This window comes from Entelurus aequoreus, linkage group LG14 (assembly GCF_033978785.1).
Source record: "Entelurus aequoreus isolate RoL-2023_Sb linkage group LG14, RoL_Eaeq_v1.1, whole genome shotgun sequence".
NCBI classification, from domain to species: Eukaryota; Metazoa; Chordata; class Actinopteri; order Syngnathiformes; family Syngnathidae; genus Entelurus; species Entelurus aequoreus.
The window spans coordinates 20,670,085-20,690,599 of record NC_084744.1 but is presented as its reverse complement, the minus strand read 5'-3'; the positions used below and the strand labels follow the sequence as shown (position 1 = coordinate 20,690,599).

Below are 20,515 nucleotides of genomic sequence, written 5' to 3'. Positions count from 1 at the left end.
TATATATGTCTTGTGTTTATTTACTGTTGTAGTCATTCCCAGCTGGATATCAGGTCCCACCCGCGCGCTTCCAAACGTTTGATTGCTTGCCAGTATGTGCGTGTCATGTACGTAACTTTGATTAAATATATAAGCTTTATGAACCTTGGGTTAGGTGAACGGTCCTTTGGGCTGAGTGAGTGTGTGTGTTGTGCAGGTGTTTGAATTGTATTGGCGGGTTATATATACGGGATCCCGTCCATATTACCCGCTCGAGCTATAACTAGCTCGAGCTAGTAGCTAGTAGCTAGGAGCTAGCATAACAAACACCTAGGTGTTTTTATGCGGGATTAATTTGTGGCATATTAAATATAAGCCTGGTTGTGTTGTGGCTAATAGAGTATATATATGTCTTTTGTTTATTTACTGTTGTAGTCATTTCCAGCTGAATATCAGGTCACCCCCGGCTCTCACAGCATTTCCACTCCCCACTAGTCCTTCACTTGCACTTTCCTCATTTACAAATCTTTCATCCTCGCTCAAATTAATGGGGAAATCGTCGCTTTCTCGGTCCGAATCTCTCTCACTTCTGGCGGCCATCATTGTAAACAATAGGGAACTTTGCGTATATGTTCAATTGACTACGTCACGCTACTTCCGGTAGGGGCAAGCCTATTTTTATCAGATACCAAAAGTTGCGATCTTTATCGTCGTTGTTCTATACTAAATCCTTTCAGCAAAAATATGGCAATATCGCGAAATGATCAAGTATGACACATAGAATAGATCTGCTATCCCCGTTTAAATAAAAAAAATGTCATTTCAGTAGGCCTCTAAGTATCTTGTCTTTGCAGTCTATTCAATTGTATATAGGTTGAAAAGGATTTGCAAATCATTGTATTCTGTTTTTATTTACCATTTACACAACATGCCAACTTTACTAGTTTTGGGGTTTGTATGTTAAACTAGTTTTTTTTTACTAAAAACCAACATTATAGAACAATTTATTTCCCATCAATTCATTTTAGTACAGAACACGCATCAAATTAAATTAAATTAAAGTTTGATCAAAATAAAAAGTAAAAATCATTTGACATAAATGTGTGAAAAGTGAGAAGACATTTTGTAATAAGGGGCGAGGGGCCTCAAAATAAAATTCTACTTAGGGCCCTGATTTAGCCTGGGGAAGCCCTGAAACAGTCTCAGTTTATTGCGTGGCGACCTTGTCTTGGAACAATTCAGGTATGACTGCTCGCTGCGAAAATGTCATCTCAGCTGGAAAGTTCCGCAAAAAATGCACAAAGTGCGCATGAGTGTGTATGGTTTTACCACAGCTTCGTGCCTTAATGATCTCAACTAAAAAGTAATTATAACACATGAAAACATTCACAGCGGCGACAAAAGTCTGCACCTGGAATCTGGTTACTATGACAACACCCATTCATTTGCACACCGTCTCACAGCATGCAACATTTTCAATGCTTGCTTCCTCCCTGTTTTTTCCCTTTTTCCATTGGGTGCAGTTGCCATGCAGATAGAAAGGCAGGATGTTGTGCCGCCACAATAGATGACGACGAGATGGAAGGATGTATGGTTGTGACGGGGGAAGCGGGGGTGTAAAGGGCAGCCGAGTGAATGAAATAGAAGATGGGAGGAAGTCCACTTAAAAAAGAAGAGACGAGATGAGTCGCAAAAGAAATGATACATCAAGATGAGTCAATAAAAGAAAGAGGTGGAGGGCGCGGACGTGTACGTGCACATACCACACCGCAGTTTCGGCATTCTGTATTTTCGTTTCGATTGGGCATGTGTACCTAATGTTGTGGCCCATGAAAACAACCTGTGCCAGCGTGATTCATTGTTTAAATGTTGATTAGTTCAAATTAATGGCATTTATTTTACTTAGGCCTCGTGATTAGTACACCAACACCGACAGACGTAAAGTATATGTCAGAAAACAAATAAAGGAATGTTGTTGCAGCTGGTTTAACGAGAAGTAAACAAGTAGGTAAAGAGCACTCACCCTCATCTTCAGCAACTGTTATTGGGAAGAAAAAGAACAAAGACATATTGGCATTAACATATGAAAGAAGTACATACTGACTGAACAGCATTTAGATAAAAGACAGATACAGTTTATGAAATCATCACAATTACTATTTAGGAATTAGAGACACTTTAAGCAGACAATAATACTTCAAAGTTTTGTAATCTGATGTAGAAAAGCTATTTCTGGTAATTACTTTATAGTAAATTAAACTTTAAAATGTACAAACCCCAAAACCAGTGAAGTTGGCACGTTGTGTAAATGGTAAATATTAATAAAAACAAAATACAATGATTTGCAAATCATTTTCAACCTATATTCAATTGAATAGACTGCAATGACAAGATACTTAACGTTCGAACTGGAAAACTTTATTTTTTTGCAAATATTAGCTTATTTGGAATTTGATGCCTGCAACATGTTTAAAAAAAGCTGGCAAGTGGCAAAAAAGACTGAGAAAGTTGAAGAATGCTCATCAAACACTTATTTGGAACATCCCACAGGTAAACAGGCTGACTTTTGAGCCAACTTTTTTGCAATGTGTTGCTGCCATTAAATTCTAAGTTAATGATTTGCAAAAAAAAATTACGATTCTCAGTTTGAACATTAAATATCTTGTCTTTGCAGTCTATTCAATTGAATATAAGTTGAAATGGATTTGTAAATCATTGTATTCTGTTTTTATTTATGAATTACACAACGTGCCAACTCCACTGGTTTTGGGTTTTGTAAATAAACAAGTCAAAGAAGAGAAAAAAAAAATCCTCTTCCTGTATCCTGTTTGCATTGTGGAGGGCATGCCAGTTATATCCTGTGTGTTTAAGTCTGCTACGGCTAAAATGTACACGTCTTTTGCCTCTTTTCCCTCCATCCTGTCCTTGCAGACAAGCCACTTCCTTACGTTTTTTCCCACCACCCAACTGTTTCCTTCACCTGTCACCAGTTATCCACTCAGTTCCTGCTTTGTCTGCACTGGTATTCAAGGGGGACGCACAATGTCGATTTGCTCCTGATTTTGTTTTATCAATATTGTTTATTGTTCTGGTAAGCGCACACACGACATCTTAAGATGTTGTTATGGCACCTTATCTATGATGCTTTTTTTGTAAAACAATTAATGATGTGCCAAACCAATCGGCCACCAATCTAACTATTTCCGTGAAAAAGTATGTGATATACTCAACTAATAATAATAATCAACTCCATTATGGTAAAAAAAAACAAAAAAACAACTACATTTCTTAGTATATTAAGTATCCTTATCAAGTATTATTAAGTATAAAGATAGAAATGTGTTACAGCAGAAATTAAGCAGTTATTAATAGGAAATGAACAAGTAGATTAATAAGAGTCTAGAGCAGTGGTTCTTAACCTGGGTTCGGGCTCAGGGGTTTGGCGGAGGTCAAGACACACCCGACTCATCGAGTAAATAAAAACTTCTCCCTATCGGCGTATTACGGATACGGCAACAGCAGAAGTCAGACTGATTTGCAGGTGTGTAATTTGTTGTGAGTTTATGCACTGTGTTGGTTTTGTTGTTTGAACAAGGTGATGTTCATGCACAGTTCATTTTGTGCACCAGTAAAAAAAACATGGTAACACTTTAGTATGGGGAACATATTCACCATTAATTAGTTGTTTATTAACAAGCAAATTAGTAACATATTGGCTCTTAACTAGTCATTATTAAGTACTTATTAATGCCTTATTCGGCATGGCCTTATTACAACCCTAACCCTCTAACCCTGGCCCTAACCCTAACCAAATAACTCTAAATTAAGTCTTTGTTACTTAGAATATGTTCCCCATACTAAAGTGTTACCAAAAACATATAACTTTGTCTTGAATTTGAAAAAAACCCCATCATTTTATTTTTCACTAAAGAAGGGTTCGGTGAATGCGCATATGAAACTGGTGGGGTTCGGTACCTCCAACAAGGTTAAGAACCACTGGTCTAAAGAGAGGACAATATAACAACCGTCACTGTGCCAGCAATGTCGCAGTCAATTCATAAATTGGTATTAGTATCAGTATATAATCAATACGAGTGTGACAAGATTGATAATTTCATTTTCTCAAAACTACTTTTTTGTTGTTTTTGGTCATTTTAACTAACTCAAGGAATAGTTTCCTGGACACAGGAGGACTTTAAAGGCAAAACCCAAAGAGTTTGAATGAGTAGCAGATAGTAGTCCTCTAAATTCTTACTTATGTACATGTGATTTTTGTAGTTTTTAATTTTTTAATACATTTCCAAAAATGTCTAAAAACAACCTTTTCACATTGTCATTATGGGGTATTATGTGTTGAATTTTGAGGACAAAAATTAATGTATTCAATTTTGGAATAAGGCTATAACATAACAAAATGTGGAAAAAGTGAAGCGCTGTGCATACTTTCCAGATGCACTGTGTACGACATTGCTAGGTGATTGTGTTCATTCATACAGTAATATAATGGGGATTTGCTCACCTTCTCCCGTGGCTTCAGCAACATGTGCTATGGAAGGAAAAAAGGTGAGATATTAAAGAAGGTTGGACATACAGTAAAGCTCAAAGTTCAAGTTTATTTGATCTAAAGGCAAAGGCTCTTGCGGGCTGCCTCCCTGTGTATACATGTGTCATTATGACTCCCTTGTACTTGCTTCAACATGCCCGACAAAGCCACTAATGACAGAGTTCACAGGAGGAGAGCCTTTCACTCCATTATAATGATTATACCCACCTAGCTGACTCAACTTTCAGGTGGAGAATAAAAATTTAAAAAAAGAAAAGCTCTCTTGTTCCTACGTTGTTGTTCTTATTTTTCCAGCGTGGGAATGAAACACTCTGTGTGGGAAGCTAGTTAAAGAAAGGAAAAATAACAATCACTGTGCTTACACGCTACACAATTTATTTATTCAGATTTAGGTTTAGTTTTGAAACCTATTTTCAACCATCTTTTCACCCTTGAGTAGGAAAAAAGTGTTTTTACCTTGCAAAGTCACAATTTTGTCCCCGTATTTCTGCCGTATTTTAATATTCATGAAAAAAAATCCTCTCCGTAATGGCCACAGCAGCTTTCGCTCAGCAAAACTCGGTGGGAATTCAAATCAAAAACATTTCAGTGTGTATGTGCGTGATAAATATTTTCAAATGCAAATGTAGATAGTGTCGATAAAAGTACAAAACCCAAAACCAGTGAAGTTGGCACGTTGTGTAAATTGTAAATAAACAAACAGAATACAAGGAATTGCAAATCCTTTTCAACATACTGTATATTCAATTGAATAGACTGCAAACACAAGATATTTAAAGTTCGAACTGGAAAACGTTGTTGTGTTTTGCAAATATTAGCTCATTTAGAATTTGATTCCTGCAACATGTTTAAAAAAAGCAGGCACAAGTGGCAAAAAAGACTGAGAAAGTTGAGGATTGCTCATCAAACACTTATTTGGAAAATCCCACAGCTGAACAGGCAAATTGGGAACAGGTGGGTGCCATGATTGGGTATAAAAGCAGCTTCCATGAAATGCTCAGTCATTCACAAACAAGGATGGGCCGAGGGTCACCACTTTGTGAACAAATGCGTGAGCAAATTGTCGAACAGTTTAAGAACAACATTTCTCAATGAGCTATTGCAAGGAATTTAGAGATTTTACCATCTAAGGTCTGTAATATCATCAAAAGGTTCAGAGAATCTGGAGAAATCACTGCACGTAACATTGAATGCCTGTGACCTTGGATCCCTACATCAAAAACCGACATTAGTGTGTAAAGGATATCACCACATGGGCTCAGGAACGCTTCAGAAAACCACTGTCAGTAACTACAGTTTGTCACTACATCTGTAAGTGCAAGTTAAAACTCTACTATGCAAAGCCAAAGCCATTTATCAACAACACCCAGAAACACCGCCGGGTACTAGACTTGCCTGCCTGTAGTCCACACCTGTCTCTCGTTGAAAATGCGTGGCGCATTATGAAGCGTAAAATACCCCAACGGACACACCGGACTGTTGAACAACTTAAGCTGTACATCAAGCAAGAATGGGAAAGAATTCCACCTGAAAAGCTTCAAAAATTGCTCTCCTCAGTTTCCAAACGTTTACTGTGTGTTGTTAAAAGGAAAGGCCATGTAACACAGTGGTAAAAATGCCTCTGTGACAACTTTTTTGCAATGTGTTGTTGCCATTAAATTCTAAGTTAATGATTATTTGCAAAAAAAAATTAAGTTTCTCAGTTCGAAAATACAATATATTTTCTTTGCAGTCTATTCAATTAAATATAACTTGAAAAGGATTTGCAAATCATTGTATTCTATTTTTATTTACGAATTACACAACGTGCCAACTTCACTGGTTTTGGGTTTTGTACAATATGCTGTACAAAAAGTGGCAACTTATTTTATCTGACAGTTAAGAATATTACCTCCAAACATTGCCTATGCACTTATTACATTATTTAGGATGACAACAGTTTAACATTGTAACAGATTACTTCTGTTATTTACAAAGGCAAATAATATTTCAAACTACTGTGAACAAATCAGACAAAGACAGTCTTTGCGGTTCAATTACTGCGGTCTTAGTGCAAATACCATTAAGTACATTGAGATTTAAGTACCGATCCAAGTTTTCAGGTTGGAATTACGTACGTTTTACAGTGTATGAAGTATTTCAAGAGCACAATGTTTATAAGTATGTGTGGAAGCTGTGTAGCGGGCTTATAAGGCATCATAAAAATGAATACTGTAAATTCACTTAACACAGGGGTGGTATGCAATGTAACCCGCGCGATAATTGAGGGAAAACGTAAAATATATTGACTCCTCAGTAATATACCCAGTTTGTTCCTCGTGTTAGCAATCAACAAACAATATAGTGTATATTATCACGTATGCTGAGGTTCTTCCCAACATTCTAGCTCACTGACCCCCTGATCCAGCACTGTGGCTCCGCCCTGATTGCGTTGGCGTGTCTTGTGCGCCGCCTGCTGACAGCGCATCCTCCAAGTCAAATCCTCCATCTGACAAAACACAAACCAAAGTGGTGAGAAAAAAACATTCACCCTCCCAATCTGGTGTCTCATCGCCACAGTAACTCCCCATCTTGGTGTCATTCCCCTCACGGCTAAGAGTAAATGCCTCGCAAGGCTGTTGTCAATAAAAAGGCTGTTACAATAGCAGCACAGGGCGTCGACAGTGATCGTGTGAACTGGTGATGACATAGATTTTCAGATATTATCTGACAGCAGCGATACATTATAGCTAGCTCTGTGCTCTTGGGGAAAACCGTGAAAGATTTATATAATGTAAGCAGCGTTGGGCAAAGGAAGGTCAAGGACAGATCAGTTCAGTATTTATGGTTTATAATATACTGATTTCTGTTTTGTACAATAAATTTTGATTGTAAATCAAACCTGTATGTAAAACATGTTTCTTTCTAGATACGAGCGTGAAGCTGGAGAACAACCAGTTAAGGTCCAACATCAGCACTCTTATTGCCAGTGTAACATTATGTAGGTCAAAAGTGTTTTGTTTTTTTGGTGACACCACCAAAGAAGCTAGCCAGGATAGGCAAAGAGAAACAGTTGGGACACTATACTCAAGCAGCACTTAGAGAGGATTGAGCCAAACTTCCTCTAGGTCAGGGGTGTCCAAACTTTTTGACTTTTGACATAACTTTTTGACTTAGGCTAAAAAATTTGAACGAGGGCCAAAAGCTGACTGCATGTAAAGTAACTGTATAGCCTGTATATACACTAGTCTGTGTGTGTGTATATATATATATATATATATATATATATATATATATATATATATATATATATATATATATATATACACATACATACATACATACATACATACATATATATATATTTATGTATATAGCCTATATATATATGTGTACTTATATTAATATAATGGATACATAATCAATATAACTGGATATTAAGAGTATGTGAAAGTTCGAGTTCTACCTTTGTTTACTTCCGTGACAACCTCCTTAAAAGTTTTGTAGTCAATCAGAAATATCAAGCAGCTAATATATGCCAAACATGGATAAGTATGAAGAGTGTTTTGCATTTTTATCATTGTGCTTTGTAATGTAATCGTTTTAGAGTGTATAACCATTGAGATATGTCATGAAAGAAATAGAAATGTATTGATCAGTTGTATATATAGGGCACCCAACTCAAGTATTGAAGGATTTGAAGACTGGATTAGGGAACTTTCAATGGAATCAGTCAAAAAGTACTCTTTTTATGTGGAGACTTCAACATTGATCTCTTGAACCCCAACAAGCAAAAGTCCATTAATGATTTCACAGATACAATGTATAGTATGAGTTTGTATCCTCAAATCACAAGGCCAACCAGAATTGCAAGTCACAGTGCTACACTTATTGACAATATATTCACTAATGTCTTTGATAATAATATAACAAGTGGACTGTTAACAACCGACATCAGCGACCATCTGCCAGTCTTTACTATTTATGATGGGAACTACAGGAAGAAGAACATTGACAAAAAGACATTTCAAAGACTATGTACAGAGGAAGGAATGATTTTCTTCAAGAAGGATCTGAGGAAACAAATTTGGGACAATGTATATAATGAAGATGATGTAGATGATGCATATGGGAATTTTGTCAACACCTTTCTAACACTCTATGATAAACATTGCCCATGGAAAGAACGTAGTAAGAAGCAAAAGAAAAACAACCAACCGTGGATGACAAAAGGACTGAAAAATGCTTGTCACAAAAAAAACACATTGTATCGAATATTTATAACACAAAGATCTATAGAGGCAGAAAATAAGTATAAGAAATATAAAAACAAGCTAATTGGTATACTACGAACATGTAAGAAGGAATACTACAGTCAATTATTAAACAAGAACAAAAACAACATGAGAGCAACATGGGGCATCCTAAATAGCATCATTAAAAATGGTGCTAAGAAAGATTACCCCCAGTACTTTCTAGATGGACATACAAAAAATTACAATATGAACCAAATAGCTGAACGTTTCAATGATTATTTTGTTAATATCGGAACAAATCTGGATCAAAGAATTCCAAATGCAGATGATGGGTCAGTTGAGGACTTGAGTGAGCTCATAGACAGAAATCCCAATTCCATGTTTCTTAAAAGTGTAACAAAAGAAGAAATAATCAAAATTGTAAAAAATTGTAAATCCAAGACTTCAACCGACTGTCATGGAATAGATATGGTAACGATAAAAAAGGTTATAGAAGACATTTCAGAACCTCTGACATATATCACCAATGTATCATTTTTAACCGGAAAATTCCCAGAAAAAATGAAAATTGCAAAAGTCGTACCAATCTATAAGAATGGAGGCGTACACCAGTTTACTAACTACAGACCAGTTTCATTACTTCCACAATTCTCCAAAATCATGGAAAAATTATTCAATAGTCGATTAGATTTATTTATTAACAAAAGTGGGACGCTCGTGGAGAACCAATATGGATTTCGAGCAAATATCTCAACATCAATAGCATTAATTAAAATAACAGAGGAAATTACCAATGCAATAGATGGTAAAGAATGTGCGGCAGCAGTATTCATGGACTTAACAAAAGCATTTGACACAATTAATCATGATATTTTAATACAAAAATTAGAACGATATGGCATCAGAGGTTTGGTATTGAACTGGGTAAGAAGCTATTTAACCAACAGGAAGCAATATGTGAAGATGGGTGAAAATATGTCAACACGGCTAGATATATCCTGTGGTGTGCCGCAGGGATCAATACTGGGACCAAAATTGTTTAATCTTTATATAAACGACATTTGTAAAGTTACAAAGGACTTAAAGTTAGTTTTATTTGCAGATGATACAACTGCTTTCTGTTCAGGAGAGAACACACAGAAGATAATACAAATAATAACAGAAGAAATGAACAAATTAAAAAGATGGTTTGACAAAAACAGACTATCTTTGAATCTCAGTAAAACTAAAATAATGCTATTTGGTAATAGTAGGAAAGAGCATCATACGCGAATACAAATAGACGGAGTAGACATCGAAAGGGTAAAAGAAACCAGATTTTTGGGAGTATTAATAGATGATAAAATGAACTGGAAATCTCATATACAAAACATACAACATAAGGTGGCAAAAACATTTCAATAATGAATAAAACAAAACACGTCCTGGGCCAAAAATCACTTCATATTCTCTACTGCTCACTAGTGTTACCATATTTGAGTTATTGTGCAGAAATATGGGGAAATAACTACAAATGTGCGCTACATTCGTTAACCATGTTACAAAAAAGATCAGTTAGAATAATACATAATGTTGGATATAGAGAACATACAAACCCTTTATTTATTAAGTCAAAAATATTAAAGTTTGGTGATTTGGTAAAATTGCAAACAGCTAAAATTATGTACAAAGCAAACTATAACCTGCTACCAAAGAATGTACAACATTTCTTCTCAACTAAAGAGGAGAAATATAACCTTAGAGGAAAAAATAATTTAAAACATTTATATGCACGTACAACACTTAAAACTTTTAGTATAACAGTATGTGGAATTAAATTATGGAATGGATTAAGTAAAGAAGTTAAAAATTGTACTGACATGATCCAGTTTAAGAGATTGTTTAAATTAATAGTGCTTACAAAGTACAAAGAAGAAGAATTATGAGAAAAACTTCCAACCTTATTGAAAATATTCTTCATCTCAGTATGTTAATAATGACTGAATTAATTAATTACATATTACAAACTGTTGTATATACTAATTCATAGATGTTATTTTATTATATAAAAAGGTCAGTAAATGATTTTATATAATTGTAAACGCTTTGAAGTGGGAAAGGGGTAGGATTAAATAAGCTTTGCTTCTTCCTACTCCTTTTCGGGCATGATGTAAATGAAATGATATGAAATTGTGTGATGTATTATGATGTAAATGTGTTCATGTTCGAAATAAACTAAAAGAAAGAAAGAAAGAAAATGGATTTAAATGGGTGTAATTTTGATTTTTTTTTATATATATAATGTCCACAAAGTTCAGTGAGCAGGATGTGTGGTGCGTGACCATTTCTGTTCACTTTTTGTGTTGGTTGGATTTGATTTTTTTTTGCACCATGACAAGGGAAGGTTGTTTGAATTAAGTCATATAAGTAAATTATGTTCTTTTTATCAATCAGAGCCGAAATACAAGTCATAGGCCTGGATTGCTCACATTGTCCACTAGATGGTGAGATCATCAAAGTTGTCAGGTTGTTAAAGTGGAAACAATCGCCCTGTGAGAATTATGACGATGTTGGCAGGCCCTACTAGGAGATGTCGGTGGGCTGCACTTGGCTCGCGACCGTAGTGTGTACACCCCTGCTTTAGGTAATGTTGCAATTTCTAATGCCAACAAAGCAAGTATGTCTGATAGAAACACTCGAAAATACAGTAAGGCTTCACTTTTCAAAATGTGCCAACTTGATGCTAATTTACATCGGAATTTCAATATATGCTACTGATATAGCATTAGTAATTTTACATGGCGATTTAAACACCTTCAAATTTGGTAATGGAAACTACAACTAAGATGCATGTTACAATCAAACATCTTAATAAGTACAATATTTACAGTAGAAACACTTCTAGAGTGTAACAAAAGACTAAATTCAGCTTAATGGCATAATGGCAAAGACTACTCCCTGACTAGGTAACACATCATAATGCAACTACATGGGCGGCATGGCGTAGTGGGTAGAGCGGCCTTGCCAGAAACCTGAGGGTTGCAGGTTCGCTCCCCGCCTCTTACCATCCAAAAATCGCTGCCGTTGTGTCCTTGGGCAGGACATTTCACCCTTGCCCCCGGTGCCACTCACACCGGAGAATGAATGATGAATGAATGAGTTGTAAAAATGAATGATGGGTTCTCACTTCTCTGTGAAGCGCTTTGAGTGTCTAGAAAAGCGCTATATAAATCTAATCCATTATTATTATTATTATTACATTCAAAGTTTACTATATAATAAAAGAAAAATATATAACAACTGGAGAGCACGGTTCACTGCTAAAATTTAGATAAAAAAAAGATATATTATTATAAACAAATTAGCATTTAATAACACATGAACACATATAGAAGCAACGTTCCCTCAGAGGTGCACCCCTGGGCGTTGCTCATGCGTCGTTTGCGCACAGCAAATCTATGCCGCGCACAAAATAAAATCCAAACTGAATTCTAAACAAACTAAACACATAACTATTTGTTCTGTGGGATTTTGCAGTGCAACTCTGTGAATGACAGGTGACAACAAGCGGCCATAAAAGACGAAACAATGTTTGTTAACATTATTCAATTATTGTAACGCCTTTAAAAGAGAACAGGAATTCCATCGGTCACTCTACAAAGCAAAACTGATTATAATCGGCCGTAACCATACCAAAAATATTAGTAAAAACGTATATTTAGAAAACTGGTAATTTTTTCAAACCAGGCTTAAACCAACTCTTTGTAATCAGTCATATCAACAGCAGCCACTCTCTCCCACCTGGGCCAACACACGAAATAAAAGCACTTAGCCACTGATGCGTTTATGGCCACACAAAAAGTCAGATAACTCCAACACCACACAAAGTGTAAATGCCAGGCCGTTACACTACGACTCCCCAATCCGATATGTGCTTATTCTACTATCATTTATTAAGAATGTTAATTTATGGATATTAATCATGTAATGATGTTACTACCGTATATTACAGAAATGTTAATAAAAATATATATTTCACAGGCAGAAAGTTACAGGAATGCACACTTAATCCTGTGTTTACATCTCATTGTGCAACATGAGAATGTTTTAAGGGGAGCTAAATGTGTTCTCTGAAAGGGGTACAAATTATTTCTATAGTAGAAGCCCTACCCAGACATACAATACTAGTGCACAGCTCATGAAAAACAAAATTAGTTTGGTATTTTCATTGTAAATGGGCCAAATTACTAATATTAGAAAATGATCTCATGAAAATGTCATGTGATTATTATATTAAAACATTTTACTTTGTTATTAAGTCAGGTTTGGGACAGGTGTGATGCTAGTATGGCCACAGTGTGCACGTCTGCTGTTGCTCACATGTGCTCCACTGAATGCGCCGGGAGTGTTTGCGTTTGCTTAGACCAGGGGTGTCAAATGTACGGCCCACAGGCCCGCAAACCAGGTTTACTCATACGACACGCGGAATGAGTTTGCTAAGTATAAAAATGAGCCAACATTTTTGAATGAAAGAAACTGCTGTTCAAAACGTGTCCACTAGATGTCGCAATAGCAATTATTTGTATCTTTGTAGATTATGCTACATATGTAAACAAAATAAACCACATGATGTTAGTGCACCAGTCTAGGAAAATGAGCAAACTACATAAATAACATCCTGTAATTTGATTTTGAGATGATTTTTTTAATTTTGATAGATTGAAAATGAACACCAATGAGTTGAATGATGAACATTATCACATAATTTATTCAGAACGTATAAATAACGACAAATAAAGATAGAATACTATTAACCGCAACATTTAAGTGTAAAAAAACAAACCAAAAAAAACATTATGATTTGTACATTTTCAGAATGTGATTGTTCTATTTTTAAACAAAGAAAACAATCTGAAGTTGTCTTCATTTTTAAGTTATCGTGCTGTGATTTTACCAGTCCGTCCCACTTGGGAGTAGATTTTTCTCCATGTAGCCCCCGATCTAAAATGAGTTTGAGACCCCTGGCTGAGACACATGAAAAATTAGAGGGAACATTGCATAGAAGTGCCAAAAATTGGTACCGTTGTGTACCAGTTTCGATTTCAAGGTAATGGGTATTGGTACCGTATCGATTCAAATGTGAAAGGTGAAGTGAAGTGAAGTGAAGTGAATTACATTTATATAGCACTTTTTCTCAAGTGACTCAAAGCGCTTTACATTGATAAACCCAATATCTAAGTTACATTTAAACCAGTGTGGGTGGCACTGAGAGCAGGTGGGTAAAGTGTCTTGCCCAAGGACACAACGGCAGTGACTAGGATGGTGGAAGCGGGGATCGAACCTGCAACCCTCAAGTTGCTGGCACGGCTGCTCTACCAACCGAGCTATAAAAAGTTAGTTCACCCATGTCTCGTCCTGGCTGCTCAGTACACTATAGCTAGCTAAGCGGCAATATGTCAACAAACATAACTATAAGACAAGGCCTATTTTAACTCCTAAATCTCTGACCAGGTTGTTCAGCACATTTTGGCCAACTGTGGTTAACCTATTTTCACACTTGTATGACGGATGAGAATGTTATTTTAATTTTTTTTAACAGTTCATGATGGTGACAGTTTGATCCTGGAACCGATTATTACGATTCAATGAATTCCTATGTGAAAATAGGAGGACACTTCATTGTTATTTCTGTGCAACAAAAATGGAAGCTATCCATCTTGGAAGATGTTAAAAGTGCACTGCTTGACGTGTTAATATTTAACAGATGAATAGCTCTAGTGAGAGCAAGGCGTTGAATAAAAGAAAGGCAGTAAATCGAGTGTCAGAAAACAAGACTTTGAGAGAAAACTTGCGTAGACAAAATATACTAACCGTGATTAAAACCCACTGAGGTCATTTGGGAGTTTTCTTGCTTACATCGTAACCACCCCAATTTCACAAAGGTAAATTAAGTGAGCCACAATCCTTTCTCATAAGCTGTCAAGGTAATTTGTGTTTCGGCCAAAAAACATGTTTCATATTATGCTGAGAAAATGGGGAGGTGCTGTCCAATATGTAATAAGAGACACGTGCATTTGTCAAAATGAAAGATTACACAACATTGAGATGTTCCAAAAATCCAAGTGTACATGGCATTCTGGGAAAACTTCACTATAAAGTCCTACTTGCAAAATATCTCAGAGCTTATTGTTAGTTTGAAACTACATTCAGCATTTCTTTAAAGGTATTAAAAAACAACTAAAACATACCTGAGTGAACTTCTGGAGCAGGAGGTGCCACTTGAAACAACAAAAGAGTGTTAGTTAGACTGGCAACTAGGGATGTCCGATAATATCGGCCTGCCGATATTATCGGCCGATAAATGCGTTAAAATGTAATATCGGAAATTATCGGTATCAGTTTTTTTATTATCTGTATCGTTTTTTTGTTTTTTTTTTGTTTTTTTTTTATTAAATCAACATAAAAAACACAAGATACACTTACAATTAGTGCACCAACCAAAAAAACCTCCCTCCCCCCATTTCTTTCTGTTATCAATATTCTGGTTCCTACATTATATATCAATATATCAATACAGTCTGCAAGGGATACAGTCTGTAAGCACACATGATTGTGCGTGCTGCTGGTCCACTAATAGTACTAACCTTTAACAGTTAATTTTACTCATTTTCATTAATTACTAGTTTCTATGTAACTGTTTTTATATTGTTTTACTTTCTTTTTTTTTTATTCAAGAAAATGTTTTTAATTTAGTTATCTTATTTTATAATTTTTTTTAAAAAGTACCTTATCTTCACCATACATGGTTGTCCAAATTAGGCATAATAATGTGTTGATTCCACGACTGCATATATCGGTTGATATCGGTATCGGTTGATATCGGTATCTGTAATTAAAGAGTTGGACAATATCGGAATATCGGATATCGGCAAAAAGCCATTATCGGACATCCCTACTGGCAACATCAAGTTCAAGCCTCGCATGAATTTAGAAGGACATCTTACACACTCAAAAATGCACTATATTATGTCTATACTATACTCCAAAAATAAATAAAATAGCCATCTGAACATTCCATTAACATGGCAGACATGCTGCGCAAACACCGTGGAATGATCATTATGGTGGATTATGAAGTGAATTATATTTAAAGGGGGCTTTTTTTCTCTAGAGACTTAAAGCGCTTTACATAGTGAAACCCATCACCAACATTTAAGCTCCATTTAAACCAGTGTGGGTGGCACTGGGAACAAGGGTGAAGTGTCTTGCCCAAGGAAATAACGGCAGTTACTAGGATGGCGGAGGCCAGAATCGAACCTGGACCCCTGAAGTTGCTGGCACGGCTGCTCTGCCAACTGAGCTGCCCCAATTACTTAAAAATAAAACTTACTTAAAAGCGTTTCTTCATATGGAGACCATGTTTATTGTATTTTACGCAACTACAGCAAGTATTTGACATTTATATGGCATATTGTTTACAAATAAGCATTTTAAAAACACTCTGAGGTTTTAGAAGGCAGAAATTAAATCAAGGATGCTTGCTGTCTAAATAAGGACGTTTATTTATTTATTTTTTTAACTAAGCAGGCTACAACAGTTTTAACATATCTAGTTTTCTATAAAGTGTATCTATGCTGCACGCACTATATCAAAAACCGAAATGAAGCATTACTACACACGTCTGTAGCCAAAGGAGGAGCCTTGTAGACATATTATTAAGTGAAGTGAAGTGAATTATATTTATATAGCGCTTTTTCTCAAGTGACTCAAAGCGCTTTACATAGTGAAACCCAATATCTAAGTTACATTTAAACCAGTGTGAGTGGCACTGGGAGCAGGTGGGTAAAGTGTCTTGCCCAAGGACACAACGGCAGTGACTAGGATGGCGGAAGCGGGGAATGAACCTGCAACCCTCAATTTGCTGGCACGGCCACTCTACCAACCGAGCTATACCGCCCCATTAACATTATTAATAATTAAATGTAGTACATTTAGAATATATATATATTCAATAATCCATCCATCCATCCGTTTTCTACCGTTTGTCCCTTTTTTGGGTGGCGGGGGGTGCTGGAGCCTATCTCAGCTGCATTCGGAAGGCGGAAGGCGGAAGGCGGGGTACACCCTGGACAAGTCGCCACCTCATCGCAGGGCCAACACAGATAGACAGACAACATTCACACTCACATTCACACACTAGGGCCAATTTAGTGTTGCCAATCAACCTATCCCCAGGTGCATGTTTTTGGAGGTGGGAGGAAGCCGGAGTACCCGGAGGGAACCCACGCAGTCACGAGGAGAACATGCAAACTTCACACAGAAAGATCCGGGTTTGAACTCAGGACTTCTCAAGACCTTCGTATTGTGAGGCACATGCACTAATCCCTGTACCACCGTGCTGCCCTATTATTTATTATTCAATAATAATATTCAATATTTTAACAATGTACAATATAATAATACGATGGAATATATAGATTATAGATGAATAAATCATCGATTTATAATCGAATTGTAGCCCCTAAATCAGGGGTGTCAAACTCGTTTTCATTCAGGGCCACGTTGCAGTTTTGGCTGCTCTCAGAGGGCCGGCCGCTTGTAACATTAATAAAAGAAACATACATGCTTCTTTACATGTATGTACACCTATGCATTTGATTGGTAAATGTATATTTTACCTACACTGTAAGAAAGAAAAAAAACCTGTGGATTTTGCAGTCAAAAAAATGCAGACTTTTACCATAAAATTTACAGTAAAATGGTCACATTCTATTTTACTGTAAAATTCTGATGATTGAGCTGCCAGTTTTTTGTTGTTGTTTTTTTTTTGCAAAAAAAATATGGTTGCTGCTTTCACAGTGTATTGCTGTAAATGTAAAAATGGTACCACAGTTTTTTTCTTACGGTAGGATTCTGAAGACCGAGCTGTTTTTAAAAATATATATATATTGTCATGTTTACAGTGTACAATTTGATGGATAACTTGCTTTGAAATCATAAGGCTAAGTCGATATTTAAGTATGTTTTTACCCCAAAAAGGTTTCGAATGTATGATAATATAATATCTGTTGCAATATTAGATGGATAAAGTTTAAAAGATATATAATTGCATGCAGTACATGTCTTTTTTTCCCTGTCAAAATAAAAAAAAGAAAGAAAGATAAACTACTATATTGATGCATATTGTATATTGTTTATTTCCAGGCTTTCACGGGCCATTCAAAATGATGTGGCGGCCTTGAGTTTGACACCTGTGCCCTAAATCGTAATCGAATCGTGAGGTACCCAAATATTCCCAGCTCCAATCTGCAGTTTCTAAATGTGACGCTACGGCGGGGCTGACTCGCCGTGTAGGCTGCCGACAGGTACGACATGTTTTTAATGCTTTGGGCACACCTTCTCATTTCAATGCGTTTTCTTTATTTTCATGACTATATACAATGTAGATTGTCACTGAAGGCATCAAAACTATGACACCTGTGAAGTGAAAACCATTTCTGGTGACTACCTCTTGAAGCTCATGGAGAGAATGCCAAGAGTGTGCAAAGCAATAATCCGAGCAAAGGGTGGCTATTTTGAAGAAACTAGAATATAAAACATGTTTTCAGTTATTTCACCTTTTTTTGATAAGTACATAACTCCACATGTGTTTATTCATAGTTTTGATGCCTTCAGTGACAATCTACAATGTAACGCATTGAATGAGGAGAAGGTGTGTCCAAACTTTTGGACAGTGCTATATATATATATATATATATATATATATGTATATACCGAGCGTGATGATGTCACGTTATCGATAGGAAAATGCATTTTTAGACAATATGATTTGCCTGAGCGGCTAGAAGACACCGAGAGTAACAAGCGGTAGAAAAGGGATTAGAAAGGACAGATTAAAAAAAATCATAATAAAAAAATGTTTAAAATAATATTATTGTTACTCTTTTTTTTTTAACTTGGGGCTTCCCGCGGGCCGTAGTTTGGGGACCCCTGGTTTAATGTGTAAACGAAGCAGGACCAGCAACGTGTAACAATATATTCGTTCTTTAGTGCTCAAACGGCACAACCCTGTGACAAAAACTACTTCAACTTGGCTTGCAACTTAAAAGCATAACAAAAGGTTGAGAGACAGTTGTCATTTTTGTGCAAAATCGTCCTAAATTCCAAACAATATGAGTAAACAGAAGACTAGTGTATATTTATTTTTACCTGTCGTGAACTTTAATTCTGTGTTCACCGCCGCTTCTCCCTCGTCGCCCGCAGAAGCCGGCTCTTCCTTTCCATGCTGCACAGCTGTATCGTCCACTTCAGATCCACCCTGTTGTAATGTGTCATTTAGCACGGGGAGTCATCCATGTAAAGCCATGTGGAGCTCTGTCATTTGCATTCGATCGCATGTGTGCAATTATCAAACCAGAATAACGGCAACAGTCAGTATTCCTGCTGACACGTTGTTTCCACTGACCTCCTTGTGTGCAGGTGGTACTTCAGTGCTGGCAGAGGGCTGCTCGTCAACATTGGGAATGTGCGGCTCAGCTTCCGGCTCTTTCACTTCTGGATCAGCTGCAGGTCCTTAGAGAGAGAAGATGAGGAGGAGCCGTGTTTAATTAGCCTCCATTGATAAGAAGAGACAAGGCATGGATTTGCACGCCGACACTAACAGTGAACATCTTCTCACCTTGTGTTGTTGTAGCGTCTTCCGACTCTGTAGCAGGAGCTTCTGTTTCAGATTCTCCTTCTGGAAGAACTTCCGGTTCTCCTTCTCCTTCTGCAGCAGCTTCCGTTTCGTTTACTACGGGGGAGTCTGCTTCTTCTTCCGCGGGAGTTTCTGGTTCTGCTTCTTCTGCCGTAGCCTCCCGTTCTGGCTCCACCTCAGCATGAAGTCCTGGCTCTGGGTCTGCCTCTGAAGGAGGCTCTGGGTCTGCCTCTGAAGGAGCCTCCGGTTCTGCTTCTCCCTCAGCAGGGTTCACTTCTTCACGGGCCGCAGCTTCAGTCGGCTCGGTTTCGAGCCCATCTGTTAGTGCTTTCTGGAATAATTCAAGTCTTGTTAAATACTGTGGCATGGATCAATGTACCCAAAATGTCAGAACATACAGTGCAACATTTGTGCTGGCTGTATCTAAACAAACTAATTGCTTGTTTTGGGATAGAAAATGGAAGAAAATAGAAATTAATTAAAGATTATTTTGCCAGAAAGCATTCACGCGCATGAAAGCACACTAAATATGCCAGCCCAGAAGGTGAACTCATAAAGCTAACAGCAGCTAATTTAACTAGCCAGGCAGAAGAAAAGACAAATAAAACATTTGAATACGTAATCATACTCTATTATTATCTATCATTATAGAATATTTTTATTTTATTCTAAACGTGCGCTGATATGTGTCAGCGCATTTAATTTTACACTTTTGAGCTAGCAGACAAACTGCTAACATTCACTAATCAAACTGGCCTGTGTAAGCTACCATTTTTGACAACAGAAAAAAAGAACAATACAACATTTGAATATGTAAACTAATTCTATCATCTATCTATCAAGAATATTTGTATTTTATTTTAAACCTGCGCTCATGATTTTTACACTTGATTCTAGTTGCTAACATTGATGCTAACATTCGCTTATTAAAATTAGCTGGTGTAACCTGACATTTTCAAGCGCAAAGAAAGAATAATGATAACACAATAACGCTTCCATTTTACACTATTGATTTGTATCAGAAAATAAACTATATCACTTAATTCAAATAAACGATATCAA

At 36.6% G+C, this 20,515-nt stretch overlaps 1 protein-coding gene across 2 annotated transcripts in view; it reads right to left on the bottom strand.

Moving 5' to 3' along the window:
• si:ch211-39i22.1 (germ cell nuclear acidic protein) overlaps positions 1 to 20,515 on the bottom strand; it is a 56,226-nt gene that overhangs the window by 11,691 nt on the left and 24,020 nt on the right. The window contains exons 3-9 of one of the 2 annotated variants that reach the window (XM_062069191.1): positions 19,436 to 19,784; positions 19,223 to 19,329; positions 18,967 to 19,075; positions 15,006 to 15,035; positions 6,939 to 7,031; positions 4,499 to 4,525; positions 2,003 to 2,017 (exon numbers count right to left, since the gene is read on the bottom strand). In XM_062069191.1, the coding sequence (XP_061925175.1) occupies positions 2,003 to 2,017; positions 4,499 to 4,525; positions 6,939 to 7,031; positions 15,006 to 15,035; positions 18,967 to 19,075; positions 19,223 to 19,329; positions 19,436 to 19,784 (730 nt within the window). The remainder of the gene's footprint in view (positions 1 to 2,002; positions 2,018 to 4,498; positions 4,526 to 6,938; positions 7,032 to 15,005; positions 15,036 to 18,966; positions 19,076 to 19,222; positions 19,330 to 19,435; positions 19,785 to 20,515) is intronic. The other variant, XM_062069192.1, reaches the window with a different exon arrangement.